This window comes from Alligator sinensis, unplaced genomic scaffold (genome assembly GCF_000455745.1).
Source record: "Alligator sinensis unplaced genomic scaffold, ASM45574v1 scaffold1354_1, whole genome shotgun sequence".
Lineage (NCBI taxonomy): Eukaryota > Metazoa > Chordata > Crocodylia > Alligatoridae > Alligator > Alligator sinensis.
In genome coordinates, this window is record NW_005842344.1 from 970,903 (window position 1) to 985,821 (window position 14,919).

General features: G+C 54.2%; 1 protein-coding gene across 3 annotated transcripts in view; it reads right to left on the reverse strand.

Moving 5' to 3' along the window:
- Positions 1 to 14,919, reverse strand: part of INSR (insulin receptor) — a 66,954-nt gene that overhangs the window by 15,903 nt on the left and 36,132 nt on the right. For all 3 annotated transcript variants that reach the window (XM_014522363.2, XM_025210312.1, XM_025210311.1), the window contains 8 exons: positions 14,333 to 14,648; positions 12,293 to 12,438; positions 11,860 to 12,004; positions 11,423 to 11,637; positions 8,965 to 9,091; positions 6,593 to 6,843; positions 5,451 to 5,618; positions 3,339 to 3,540 (listed from right to left, as the gene is read on the reverse strand). In XM_014522363.2, the coding sequence (XP_014377849.2) occupies positions 3,339 to 3,540; positions 5,451 to 5,618; positions 6,593 to 6,843; positions 8,965 to 9,091; positions 11,423 to 11,637; positions 11,860 to 12,004; positions 12,293 to 12,438; positions 14,333 to 14,648 (1,570 nt within the window). The remainder of the gene's footprint in view (positions 1 to 3,338; positions 3,541 to 5,450; positions 5,619 to 6,592; positions 6,844 to 8,964; positions 9,092 to 11,422; positions 11,638 to 11,859; positions 12,005 to 12,292; positions 12,439 to 14,332; positions 14,649 to 14,919) is intronic.

The window sequence follows — 14,919 nt, forward strand, 5'->3', positions numbered from 1 at the left end:
AATGCCGAGTGTCCGGCACAATCCGGATTTGGCATTCACTCCCTGCCACCCCCTTTTGGGTAGGAATTCCAGGCGTGGAACTTGTGAATGATCAGGAGATCCAGCTGCATCCATGATAAACTACCACTGGTTGATTAAGAGGACTCCAATTTTTTTTTAAAAGGCAGAATCACCAGTTTGAAGGGGACAATGGCTGGCTTTCTACCCACCCTAGGAAACAGAAGGCACCCGGACAATGCCCGCGCTGTGGCAGGCTCAGAGTTTAAAAATACAACAAGCAGTTGAAGCAAGTCTTTGCTGCTGAATTGAACTTCCCACCGCCACCCACAGACTGCCAAGCAAATGACTGGTTAATTCAAATTGCAACAGGTGATTCCAAGATCAAGCCTTTACCTAGAGTACTCGGCTCCATTCCCTGATGTTATTTTTCTGAAAAAACAAATGCAACCACTTTGAAAGCATATTTTAAACATTTCCTCTAATTTGATAGCACGAACAAACGTACTGACATGAGGAACGAACAAGAGACACCAGATGAGATTCAGGTGAGCATGTCCCCAGTTTCAGTCTTCTCTTCTTGCAATTACTAATTAACTCAAGACACCATTTCTAAGCTGTTGTTGTTGTTACAACTGGTGCATTGCTCTGAACTGTGTCCTCTAAGCATGAGGCAGAGTTCAAAGATGCAATTCTAGGTCACAGTAACCACCCCCTGCCCTGAGGAATCTTTATGGCTAACGAGAAACCTTGTTTGTACTTAAAAGTGTAGCTGTACCCACTGCTTATGAAGGGCTGACTCAGCAGTCCCCACGCCAAGATCGTTTAGTTTTTCAGGAGTAAAACAGTAACCCCCCGCGCAGAGCTGTGCCACTCGGTCACCCACCCTGGGGTGGCCAATGGAAAAATACAAGGAGAACCATGAGCATCCTCCTCCTGGGTGTAGAGCATTCCCTTGCTAAGCCTCTCCTTAAAAATATCAATAGGCCATTTTGGCTGGCAGAGAGGCTTGCCATATCCAACACCCAGACTCAGACTCCCTTCCGCCGTGCCGACAGGGCTAGCAGCCCTGGGGCAGAGTTTAGCCTCAGTGGTGGGGGCCTCTCGCATGCAACAGGGCCTGCCCAGCTGATTGAGAAGCAGAGCCCAGCTCGTAGCAGCCATCCTGTGCCCTGCAGGAAATACAAGCCTTGCACCCAGGACTCCTCTGTTCAAAGGGAGAGGAGATCTGGGCATCACAGTTGATGTTGCAGCTTTCACATCTTCTCCATGCAACGCTCTCCCCCTGCCCTCAGCCCCAGTCAAAGCAGCACGCCCACCACCCTCAGAACTGCTTGCACACCACTTCACACCTGCGCATAACTTCCCAGTACAAGAACAAACAACAGGAGGGAAGAAATCAGCTGGTGTCAGCTGCAAGGGGAAGGCATGAAGCCCATCACTGGCACGAAAGGCACCTGCTACCTACAGCCATGAAAGTGTATGCAGTACAGGGCCTTTAGAAACCTGTGCCCGCTCTGCCAGAGCATCCACGAGACCCGTGCTGGCACGCCCCAGCTCGGCCAGCCCGCCACGCATGGCCTCCACGCAGACCGGAGAAGGGAGGGACTGTGGCTGGGCCCGGCCGGGCAGAGCGCAGCACTGGGCTCGCAAACAGTGCCCAGGGAACAGAGTTCCTGCAACAGGGACAGGGAAGGAGGGGAGAGGACAGGGCTGGCCCGTCCTGTTCTGCAAAACCTGCAGCCACAGGGGGCCCTGCAGCTAAGGGGCTCCCTGCGTCCGGCCACTCACCCCCCCCAACCCCCACCACCTTCGGGGCAGGGGGCCCCAAAACTATTTCTTGCAGGGGGCCCCAAAAAATTGTGGGCCAATCCTGAGAGAGGAGGACAGGCAGGAGAGGAAAATGAGTGGCAACCCCTCTCAACTGTCCCCCCACCCCCACTTGCTGCCCATGCCCTGCTCATCTTCTCCCCCAGCCTGGGCTCCCTCCCAGCAACTGCCCAGGCATCGCTTTCTAGCAGAGTCTGTGTAGCGTGCTGGGGGGACATCAAGCAGACGGAGGGCAGAGAAATGAAGGTGGATTTAAAGACGCATCCTGCTCTGCTGCCAGACCCAGCCAGGTTGCCCTGGACACAGCCTGAAAGGCAACGTCGCAGGCAGGCTGCATGGGTGGTGCCTCCGATGCTCACTCATCATCACTAACGCGAAGGGGCCTGCATTAACAAGGTCAACCCATGTAAAGCAGCTGGCAGTTTCCCCCTCAGCCGGCTGACAAGGCAGTGTCCCGGTGATCCGTTTCTTCCCAGCACACATCCCCCAGCAGCTGACCTGCAACGCATCCGAGGCTGGCTGCGCAGTGACGTTTAACAGATCAGGCTGTCAGGACCACTGGCCCAGACGCAGGGCGGGCTGCGTGTGGGACGGTGACTCAGTCCTGCGGGCTGCTAAGCATGTTAGGCCCCGGGCAGTTCCCTGGTGCTGTGCCTTTCCCAGTGGCACCCGCTCACTTAAACAGCTCCAGCAGCAAGGAAAGGGCAAGCGAGTGCCTGCAGGAGCTGCCCTGTGCCAGCAGCAGGCATCCCTCGCTCAGGTGCAGGGGGGCAGTGCTGCTTCATGCCAGGTTTTTAATAAAACCCTGTGTTGCGGCAGCTTGGCCTTTGTCAGGTGGCTGCACGTAAATACCTCGTGGTTGAGGGCGGAGCAGGTTTAGTGCTTGGAACCGAGTCTGACAGCTACGAGGGCAAATTACCAGCGACTCCAACCCGATTCCATAGCACTTTCTCTGCAGCTCACACGAAGTGCAAACACATTCAACATCGTCTAACGTGACAGCGCGCGCCATTCAGAACAGGACATTTACCACCCACAGCAGTTACATTCCTCATGGTATTGGAGGCATTTCCCAGGCTAAGTACAGAGAAGGCTGCAAATACCGCAGCTGAGGCCCAGGCTCCAGCATGGTAAACTACCCATTTTCTTTTATTTTTAAATGGCTACAGGGCAAGAGCCACAAAGAGTCTTGGGCAGAGCAAAACAACCGTTTCTGGCATCACACAAGTTGTCAAGTTCTAGCCACCTCGGGCTGAGCAGAGGAGAAACTGAGCCTGGGAGGATCTCCCAGCACCGTAGTACTGTCCTGGCCTAATGGGTTTGTTCAGCAGCCTCAAACATGCGCGTGCCCACACACCGCTGTCTTCACCCGACAGCGTGCCCCAGGGAGACCGGCACTGCACCCGCGCGCTGCCTCCTCTCCAGCTCCCTTCATAGTCTGCTTGCACCTCCCTGCCCAAGCCAACGACACCCTGACCGCAACGCAGCAGGACGACGGCAGAGCCCGTTACCTGGGGACGAAGACCTCGTTGTGCAGATAGTTCTCGAACGTCTTGCGGAAGGCAGACTCCTCCAGCTCCTTCTGGATCTGAGAGTCCGTCTTCGGGCAGGAGCAGCACTCCCCGCTGACCTCCTCGCTTTCGCTTTGATTGTATTTCTGAGGGTCTTCAGACTCAAAAGGGGGAGACCACGTCCTTGAGGGCAATTTTAAACCTGCGGAGAGAAGATTTCTTTATATCAGCCACATTCCACGTAGCAGGAGCAGAGGTCCCAGCCGGGAAGGCTAGGGAGCTCCAGTGCTGTGCAGTCAAAGCAGGGGAGGCCTCTGTGAAAAGGCCGAAGGCACTGGTCTGCAGCTGCATGGGAGCCACTCGGGGAGCAGGGCCTGAGCGTCCCCTGCAGAGGAGCCCTCCGATCCAGCCCCAGGCTTGTTTCTCTCAGCTCCCTGGGTACTGCGGCACTCAACGTACAACACAACGAACACCACTGTTCTCCCGGCAGACCAAATGAAACGGGCTTAGTCTCAGGACAACAGAGATTCTGGCAGCCTCATTTAGAAATGCTGAAGAAGGTGCAGTTCACGACTACAGCCAACACTCATCTGCTATTTAGATATTTGGTTGTTTGCTGCGAGGCGGCCAAGGAACACAATCCTGTCTGCACTCCGTGTTGGCACTTCAGAGTCACGCCCTGGGTTTACATGCAGTGTTGTGAAAGTCACAGCATGGCATGAAACATCCGGGCACAACGACTTTTCAAACACACTCGCGTGATGGAGACGTTCCTTCCGATAGGATACAGGAGTTCATCTGAGGGAAACATTATACTGGAGTCTAGCAAAACCTGTAGTCATTTTGAAACAAGTGCCCCCCAAGTGTAAATGGGTTCACACGCCAGCCCGGCAGTTGTCCTGGTGTGGTACAAAAGCGGCAGGCAGACTCTGCAGACAGCTCTAGCCTTTGCCCTCAAAATCAAAACAAAGCAGTTTCTCCACTTGGCAGAGTCATTCGTGGGACGGCCACCGACTGAGCAGCTCTTCACGCAAGTCATAAATTAAAGATCAGAACTATGTCAAGGGTGTCCCTAGAAGCCCAGCAAGTAGACAAGACGGGCAGCCTGCTTCCCACCCTGTGAACCTTCCCGTCCAGACCCCATAACCCCAGAGAAGCACCTTCTGCTTCATGCACCGCGCAAACTGCTTTCCGACAGGCCTGTCAGCTCCAGCTCGCAGCACTGGATTGGCACGCACCGGAGGTGGTGCTCCGACTGGCCCTGGAGGGGTTACAAGTGCTGGCATGTGGATGAGTCTATCTGTCTATGTGGAACCCAAATGATACAGAAAGATAGTCCTCAATTTTGGCAGCTGCTACTCTCAGGAAAGACAGCAGGCATCCTCCACAAGGCCATTAGTAAAGGCCTTGCTTAGCCACGATTTAAAATAGGCTTGATTGTAGCCTGAATGAATTCTCACGTGGCTTGGGTGTCTGGCAACTAGGGTGAAATGCTGATGTTTGGCGTCACACACTGGCTCCACGGGTCTTTAATCCATAGTTGTGAAAAGCCTTTGGCCCACTCTGTTCAGGCTTCAACCTAATGCTTAGAAATCGTGCACGGCTCAAACTCTGGTCCTACCACAGCACATCCAGTCAATACAGGCAGAGCCTTAAGTGAGAGAGAAGAGATTTTTGGACACTACCCAGTCGCTGACCCCAAGACGAAGCTGGAAGCCAATGGATGGAGTTACAGCAGAGGTTAATTTGGCCCCAGGTCTTCCAAAGCCCAATGCTGTTTGTATCTGAAGAGCTTTTATTAAACTGGTTGCTCTGTTCAAGAGAAGCAGGGGCAGGGTGTGGATCCCAGGGGGACTGAAGCATCCAATTTTGTTGTGCAAAAATATGTTCACTGCAAAGCTGGCACAAGGCCTGGCAGGAGCGACCACATTGATTCAAGCACACAGAGGGAAAGCAGCCTTGCAAGCTCTCGTACATCACTGCGTGCTCCCAGAGCAATGCTAGCAAACAGAAAATCCCATATCCCACTCACCTTCCACGTGCCAGGGAAAGAAGCCCACCCCCCAGGGCCTTTAGGGCTAGAAGCATCATACGTTAGACACAGGCACTTACCCTTCAGGCAGTAATCGAGCTCGTACAGCTCGCTGTCCTCAGACTGCTGCTGCCAGTACACCAGGTAGTGCGTAATGTTCCCGTTGGGCTCCGAGGGCGGCTTCCACTTCAGAATGATCTGGGACGAGGAGTTGGAAACCGAAATTGGATCTAAGGGGACTGAGGGAACTGAAGGGAGAAAGACAAAGGTCATCACATCACCCTGGCCTGGAGCAGGTGGGACAAAAGGCTAGAACCAGGACTGATCACCACTGCTAGGCCATCAGGACTCTGAGCTGCTCTTCCTCCAAGGGGCCTACCAGCAGCTTCATCACCATGCCTGCCTACTATATGGTGGCTTCAGTTAAGAAGCTTCACTCACCTGGGCGATCTCACAGCCCTCACACAAGCAAACCCAGTCACTGATTTCATTCTTAATCAGCAAAAGATTGTGAACAAGGTTAACGCCCCCTGAGGCTCCCTGCACAGCTGGCCTTATTGGTTTCTCCCCAATGCAAGGACTGTCTTAGGGCCTGTGGGCTTTGTGTGCACATTGCTAGCTCTCAGGCAGGCACTGCTAGGAACTGTTCAGCCCTCCACAGCAAAGGGTCTGCCCCTGGGGTCTCACCCTCCTCAATTGTTCACACTAGGCCTCAACTGTGAGGTCTGTCTTCTTTCCACCCAGCACTTAGTCTCGGTACACCTGGCCTTTCAGGGGAGCTGGGCTCTGCACCGCTACAGGGTCAGTTACCTCCACGCTAAGAGTTGGCTGAGGATCAAGCAGTTGCAGAAGCAGGAAGCAGCCCAGCAGAGCAGAGCTGCAGGAGGCAGGCTCCTACAGGAAGCCCTGGGGACAGGCGGAGCATGCCCACTCCCAGGGAATAGAAAAGCGCTGCAGAAGAGCCTGGGCTGAGGGAGGGATGGGCAGCACGCGCGCCCGGACAGGTGCAGGCACTTGCTGACAGGAGCCCCATGTGCTGGGCTCCCCTCAAGAGCGTGGCTTCCATTATTCATGGACAAACAGTCCCAGAGCAATGGCAATTAGAGCAAGCAGCATCAGGGGAGAGTGCCAGGAGCCACGCAACCTTACGCTCAGACCGGGAGTGCGGCTGCTCTGTTTTCCCTTGCCCCACACAAGACAATGTTAGCTGATGCCTGCTCACCTGTGGCATTTGTCTGCACATAGATAATTTCACTCTTGGCTCCATAGGTTCTCCTCTCGTCTGAGAAGGTGACCAGTGTCTTCACAAACACGGCATACTGCGTCCAGGGCTTCAGGCCACGCAGCAGCCAGCCCGGGTGGCCCTGTGTTTTCGGCTCGTTTGACCGCGGGGGAGGGTCAACATCGAGCACCGTCCAGCTGTTGGATCCGCAGGCGTCTTGGCCATCAAATTCTGTCACGTTCTGATAGGGACTGTTTCCAAGGAAAGAGAAAGGGGAAGGGCTTAAACTGATCAAGTCCAAACTCTAGGCTTCTAGGAACAACAATCACAACAGATGCAGGACACCAAAGACACCAGCAACCCTTTATCCAAGGGAATCCAAGACCTCAGCAAGCAGCAGTCGCATGGTGCTCTAGGGAGGTACAGAATCAGTCTCATTTTACAGACAGAGAAACTGAGGCACAGGAGGAGAAAGACATGATCTGTCCAAGAGCAGGAGGAACCTGAACCTTGCTGCCCATTGCTCCAGCCACGCCACGGACCTGCATCGCTCAGTTCCAGACCTGAGCCGTCCCAAGCCAGTGGACGCCTCGGTCTCCCCCATAACACACTCGCAGCAGCACCCCTCGAGGATGCTGTGACTGAAAGGAAACTGCCCTGCTCAAATGAACCCAGGTGGGCAGTGCTCTGGGAGGGGCAGAGATGAGCAAGTAGCATTGCTCCCAGATTGTCAGCCAATGCCAGGAGCTGCCAGAACCAAAAGAGTCTCCACAGACAGCTGAGCTGTTCGACTTTGTTTCTCAGCCCATGGAGAACAAACCACCATTGCTCTTCTGTTCATGCAGCCCCGTTACGTGCACTGTCGCACCCAGCTGAAGGGCAGCCGGTGAGCGGCAGCTCCTTTATGAGGATCAGGAACGAGCAGCAGCCAACAAGGGGAGCCCTAACTCATCCACTGTAAAGCAGCTCAGCCCAGGCAAAGAACATGTCCAGCAGTGGTCTGCACCAGCACCTGTCACCAGCCACACAGGCCACAGGAACAGCCTGAGGCACCACTGACTCATGGGGTCAGAGTTTGTTCCCTTCTAGACTTGCTCAAATAACTCACTATAATGATAGTGAATTTCCAAGCAGGCTGGGCCTGAGCAGATGGATCCCTGGCTCAGGTGTCTCATGGCTATGCCAACTCCAGCAGAGTTACAACAGTGAAAACTCTCTGAGCTCTCTTGAGAGCTCTCCCCAAGCTTTTCACAACGGAGCAGCTGCTAGTGAGACAGATGGCCTGGGGGCACAGGCTCTACTCGTGTCAGACTGGAGCTCCCCGCACTGCACGGAGCAGAGGAAGAGGCAGTCCTTGCCAGCCCTCCAGCACGCAGGGAAGGAAACACCGGTCACTGGGAGCGCTGCAGGAAGCTGCCCCCTTGGCACGTGTGCCGCCGTGGTGGCCAGTCCTGCTTTCCTCCCAGCCACACTGCAGCAGATGGCTTATAACATGCTTGTTTAGACAAACCTTTTATTTAGGGCAGAGCTCTGCTGCTCACCAGGTATGTGCCACTATATAGGAACAGTCCCCTAAGCTGCCACTTCCCAGTATCTAGGCAGCCCCCAGTCAGAGGGGCCAGAAACACTGTTAGGAAGGCACTGGAACGGTGCACCCCCGCTGACTGCTAGAAGGGCTCTGAGAACAGTCTGGCTACCACAGCCTGGCCTGCAGCAGAAGCCAGGTCTAGAAGGTACATCCTCTACCCTGCCTGTTGCCTGACTTCAGACCTTCACAGGTACCTCTCTTTACCCAAGCACATTAATCCAGATGGAAGTCTGGTGCTGCAGAAGGACTTTCAGCCCCTGCACTAGTTCGCATTAAGCCATCTGGGGTCTCTCTACTACCGTGTGGATGTACCTGTAGCCTTTTGCTTCTCAAGACTGGCTTTGACTTGAGCCTGTAAGACACCTAACACAAAAGAAGCGTGTGGGGGATCAGCTAGGATTCAGCCTCACCCAAGCCAGGCTGGTAACTCTGGTTTTAGAAGAACGGCTCCTGTCTGAAAGGGATTAAGATGACCCCACCCTAGGTGCGGATCCCGAGGTGATGAAATCTGCAGCTTCAGTAATTATTTGCTGATCTGAGCAAGCTCCAATTTTAATTTTTAGGTTAATCTTTAAAGCAAGGTTTTGGCTGCATGCCTTAGCTGAAGGAGTCCTAAACGGCACCTGTACAGGGAAAGGGGACATTGGAAGCCTATGCAAAATTGCCAGGCAACTCAGAGGCTCAAGAGCAGTAGCAAAAATGTGACCTCTGCTCTCTTCCCTTTCCGAAAATTGGTGTGACAAAGCATGGCTTTGGAGCTGGCATTCCCTTGAAGCCTACGTACGCTTCTTTGTAGAAGAGCATAAATCCCAGGAGATCACGGAAGTCAGGGGGCCAGTACGGCTCCCACTTCAGCAAGATCTTGTCGTGGGACGTTCTGATGAAAGAGAATTTCAGCAGCTCGTTCTCACCTGCAGCAAGGCAAAAAGGACACTCATTTTAAAAATCAACAAAAGCAAAGTTTTCTGTTTTTAATCATTTTTTAAAAGTTCCTATTTTCCACAAGCACATTCATAACACCCAGAAACACTTAGAGCTAGAAGAGCTACATGCTGTATCCCAACGTGAATCTGTTGAGGGATGTGTGAAGTATTATGAAAGATCCAAGTGAGCTTCTGAGTTTGCTCAGCACACTCACTCCACAGAATCTCTGTTCAGCAAGACGTCTGCCTCCAGACCTGCTCCCCACGAGTTGTCTAAACACCACAGTGCTTGGACAGAAATGACAGGTACGCCATTGGGCAGCATACATGCACTGGCAGACATGAGTAACAAAGTGCATTAAAGAACGAACTGAAGGAGGAAGGTTTGCTCAGGGTTGCACCAGCCCTTAGTAAATGCTTGCCAATGTAACACGCCTAGCTGCTCTTGTGAAGACAGTGTGAGCAAGGCGAGGGGGAGTCTACACAGAACAAGAGAAAGGAAAGCCATTCTGAACAGATTTTAACACGCTTAAGTTTGACCGTTTTCTACTATGCTGTCTACAGCGCAGATCCTCTGCAGCGTATTCAGAACAGCCAGTAAGAGCTACTGCAGAGACACAGATATTAACTCTGGTCAATGGAAAAAAACAAAAGCTAAATGGGATAAAATTCAGGCTCATCTGCAGCGGCCAGCCCAGCAAGACAGACTGTGATATCTCTGCAGTCTCCTGCTCTCCTTGGACGTGGCCAGTCCTGCCAGACAAGAGCCTGCCCCTCTGCAGAGAGGGGAGACCAGTGACAGCAGTCACTGCAGGAAGGGGAAGAGGGCTTCAGCATCTTGTGTCCAAGGGACCCAAGAAGGACCAGCTGTGCAGCGCTGATTGGGTATGCCATCGCTCGGTAGCCGCCTGAGGGAGGAGGAACGTTTGCTTCCCTGGCACTCGGTCCAGAACAAACAAGGCTGCCTTTACAAACAGGACGCTGCCAGCTCCAAAACGAGCCTTGCAACATGAAAACAAACAACGCAGCCAAACACAGCAGCAACATGCGGTCTGGGGGCACGGAGAGGAGCGCAGCAGAACAGAGGAGAGCAGGCAGGGAGGAGCTCCCGCAGCTGCCAGGAACAAAGCAGCCAGCCAGCCCCACTGCTCTGCCCGGGAGCTGTGCACAACCACATACAAGCATGGTTTGGGCTCCCATTCCCCACTCGCGGGCCTGGGAAGAGCTGTCACTGCCCCCGGCTGCAGAAGGATTCTGGACTCTGCATCCCCAGCAACAGCTCGTGTGGTTGCAAAGCCTTGCCTGATGCTCGTGGCTGCCACAGGAAGGCCTAGCTTCCATGGGGCACCTTTAGGCTGTGAAAAGGCAGAACCCATCTCTGAGAACAGCCCGAGAAGGCTGCTGGAAGCAGGGCTGCCTCTCTGCTCCCAGGTTCTGGTAGAGCAGAACAGATTTAAAGGCAGAGTGCTAGCTTCAACGCACCAAAATTCACATTTCTCCTGCTGTTGTCACAGGAACCCTCTGCACTGCTAAAGCCATTCGCAGTTTGTTTCTTTTCTGGGCACGGTCAGCATCACTGCTTCCCCTCGCATGTGATGGGAAAAGGGAGCGTTAGGTACACAGCAGCTCCGGGGCTTTTAGGGCCCAACAGGAGCTACCACCACACCACACCACACCACACCAGGGGCCGCACATGGACTCCACAACACGCAGCCTCGGCCCCGAGTTGCTCACAACTGAGCAGCAGAAGCGAGAGGCACAAACACCATTTGTAACATGGCTGGATAACCACAGAACCTGGCAGGGGCCAGACCTGAAACCGCTTCTGGTTATGGCAAGGTAACAGTGTCCCTTTACTGTGGCAGCGAGTGGGAAATGGTGCCTCTGGGGCTTTCTAGGAGAATGCAAGGAGCAGTCCTTGCCCCGAGGAGTTCACACCTCAGACATGGAGGAATGAGGACGCATGTGCGTGTGCCTATACATATGCCAGTGATTCTCAACCAGGGCACCACAGCACCCTCTCATGCCTTAAGATCCTTTCAAGGGGGTCACAGGGTCCCCACGTGATGTTAGCACTGCTAGGTGTGCAATTATGATTCACAAGATAAGGTCAGAGGTTTCCAATAGGAATCCATAGCGGTAAAAACGTTCTGCCCTGCTGTGGGCTCTGAGGTCTTTGCCACAGAAGAATCGCTCTAGTGTTTTTCTGTAGTAAGAAAGTGAATGAAGACTAAGGGCTGCAAGGGGCACCTCGAGTCTGAAGGAGGTTGAGAACCAGACATGCAAACAGCACTGGTCCCACTGCATCGCGAGACTTACAAGAGGCCTGGTCGCCGTTCGTCTTCAGGGCTATGTCGTTCCTCTCCTGACGTCCCTTAGTCCCAGAGATCTCCTCCATTTTGTGGATTTCGGATAAGCACAGTTTGGGGTTGTAGTGGAAGAAGAGCTTCCCCCGTGCAATGGTGAGGTTGTGCTTGCTCCAGTCCCAGAGCTGGCGCAGGTTCTGATTGTCCAGGGCGTAGAAGGAGTAATTCCTGCGGCGAGAGGAATGGATTGGGGCAAATGCTTGTGAAATTGGCCTCTCTCCTGCACTAATCCAGGCACAGACAGAAGTCCGCGTGTACAGTGGCTCAGGGGCAGGCTGCGGCAGAGCAGAGAGCAGCCTACTCCAGCAGAGCTTGCCAACACCACCCTCAGGACCCGTGCTGCCCCCCCGCACGAGCACTGGATTAAAGCAGCTTCTGAAAAACACTCACCCAGCTTCTAGCGTCTCCCCTTTAATCAGATGCAGTTTACGAAAGAAAGAGAGAGAAACCAAGGCATAGGAGCGTCGAATTTTTAGGTACCCTGAGATTTCTTCAACCAAGCCAAGATTTGCTTCTAGCTCAGCTGCTATGTTATCTGAGGAGAAGAAAATGACTGGTTTAAGCTTTTGGATACCGGCGACCAGCACAGCAGGCCCGCGAGAGACCAGGTGTCTCTGCACCTCCCTGTATCGACTTAAACAACATTTCAAGACCCAAACCTGTAAAGCCATTAGCATCACAAATGCCTGCACTTGGCTGTTACTTCCTGCATCCCCCGAGCTCTGGAGACACCTCAGACTCGGTGGAAATTGCCTCCATAGTCCACCCCTGCTTCCCCCCCCCATGGGCTCCTCTGAATCGCGTGACGAGAGGCAGAGCTTACTTCCCCCACGGATGTTTATGACTAAGCTCCCATTAACGATGGTGCAGCCACGGAGCTCCTGCGCCGACGTCACCGAATCGATGGCCTTCTCCTTGCCAAAGTCGCACACCTTGGGGCAGGGCCCCGCACAGGGGGTGCAGTGCAGGCTGAAAGCAGAGAAAACACCAGGTTTTAGTCTGACCCAGGCCGCTCCGGTGCAACTCGCGTGCATGAGGCAAGTCCCCGAGAGCGAGGCCCTGCCGGGTCCCGGGTTCGCTGCAGGACCCACATGCAACACGACAAAGGACCCAGGAGACAGCCCTATTTGCAGGGCCCTAGCCCCCACCAGGATGAAGAGCTGCTCTACGGGGCATTAGGCTGTTCCCACTGAATGGCAATCAGAACAAACGGGACCATCTGCTAGCTGTGGCGCCTTTTGTGCTCATGTTCACTAGCCCTCAACAATGGCACACGTAGCGAGCCAGCCGGAGAGGCCCTTGCACTGCACTGCTCATCTGCCCAGACAGGGCTCTGAGGATGAGACAACTACCACTTCCCTCCTCCCCTGAGCACCTGTGTCATGCCCCTTCAGCAGCGCTCACGGGGGACCATTACTGTGAACGCCTTCCAAGGCTGGCAGCTCACCCGCCCCTCATGCCAAAATACCACATCCAATTCTTTGGGACTATCCACTCGCTCAGTGATGACTTTTAGTTCTTTACCAGAACAGGACAGAGGTCCCTGCTCTTAAATTCAATTATTGCTGTCTGTGAGAACCAGCTCGCAAACCGCACACAATCTCCATCCTAAAATAGCCTCCAAACACATCACCCATGGAGCTGGTGCAGGACCCTCCTCACGGCACCTCTGTCCACTCCTTGAGGATGATATGCAGGACAGTGCTTGCAGATTAAACAGGGCTAGCTTGAAGGCTTTGGAGCACGCGAGCACAGCCTTGCTGCCACGTGAGAAAGTCCGACATCTGTCCTTGAGTCTGAACCCCCCGCACCTCATCTGCTTCCAACCTGTCCAGAGAAAGATGAGCTGCATCGCCTCTAGGGAAAGCACGGGGGTCTTGTGCTCGAGTGCCAGTGCCAGTAGGACCACGGCCAGCAGGTGTAGGCAGCAGGCCCCTGCTATCAGATGAGCAATGCTCAGCTCGTTACTGGGGCTGCTGATCATATTCCAGATGTACAAAACAGGAAGCAGACCAAGAGAGCCAGCCAGAGCCAATTCCCCGAGACTGCCACGCAGAGCAAACACACACGAAGACAAAGCTGCGGACATTCGTAGAAAATCTGACTCATCCCAATAGATTACGGTACGGTGGGAAAAACAGCCTCCTTGATAAACAGCTCAGCATACACTGGGTTTGTCCTCAAAGCCCTGGGAATAGGAAGAAAAGGCTGCTCCTTTCCTTGCCACGCTCACTACTTGCCTGCTACGTTGTCACTTACCCTGGCAAGCCCGAGCCGCCCTGGGGATCAGACACGAGGGGCGAGGTGCCCAGCGGTCTGCTCTACGTGCACCGTGCTCTCCTGGCATTAGGCAAATGGTTTTTGTTCTGATCTACAAGGCCCGCTGAATCAGGGGTCTGCCTGGGATGGGGTGGGAAGGGGAACACACCTGGAAGGTCTCAGTACACCTGTTTTCCCACATGTCACTGCAACTTGCCCATCCAGCTCCTTGACAGCACGAGCCACACAGCTCTTGTGTGACACGTCCTCCCTCCCTGGGCTCTCAAGCATGAGAGGATCCTTACTAGCCAAGACACCCCACCCCCCCCAACACCTCCTTCCCCGCTCTTCTTGACCTCCCTCCACAGCTCGATCCTCACCCAAGGGGCAGTCGGGGAGCACCGGCAGCCTGGAGGAAGCTGCAGCCACGCGCAAGGTACAAAACACAAGCCCTTACAGCAAAGGGTTGGAAATGGGCTCATTGATAAATCAGAGGAAGGTCACTTCCACAGCACAGCAGTGAGACCGCTTCTCAGCCTAGACACAGATGAGGGGAGTGGGAGCAGGACAGACAGCAGCACGTTTACCCAGAGACATCACTTACTTGCTGGAGTTCATGGTGTACCCAGAGGGACACTCGCGCACGCACTCGTTGTTGTGGATGACGTGGCACCCCGACTCCCTGGCGTTCTTGCACTTGTTGTGCAGGTCCTGGCAGAAGCTGAAGGTCACACAGCGCCAGCCCTCGAACCGGTAGTAGCCAGGAGGGCAGGTCTCCACACACGTGCCGTCAAGGTAAAAATTGCGACAAGCCACACACTTTTCAGGACTGTTGGGCTCGGCGCAGTCACCCAGGCACTCGCGGTGGCAGCACCGTCCGTCCGAGGTGCAGCCTTGAGACTTGCAAGCGGTAGGACAAACTGCAACAAGAAAGCGTGAGCAGCACCTGATGAGAGGACGCTCATCCCCCTTGCCGCAGGCCCCGCCACCCGCTGCACGCTCCGACACTCCTCTCCCAGGAGTCCACGGAGAAGGGCACCCACAAGTCTTACTGCCTGAGGTTTTCATGGTTTGTTTTTAATTATCCGCTACTTAGCACCACACAATACTCTTAATGAGTGGTCTGTTTCCAAGCAAAAACCACAGGCAAAACACCAGGAGGATGCCGAGGAAACTCAAAGCTGGTGGAAA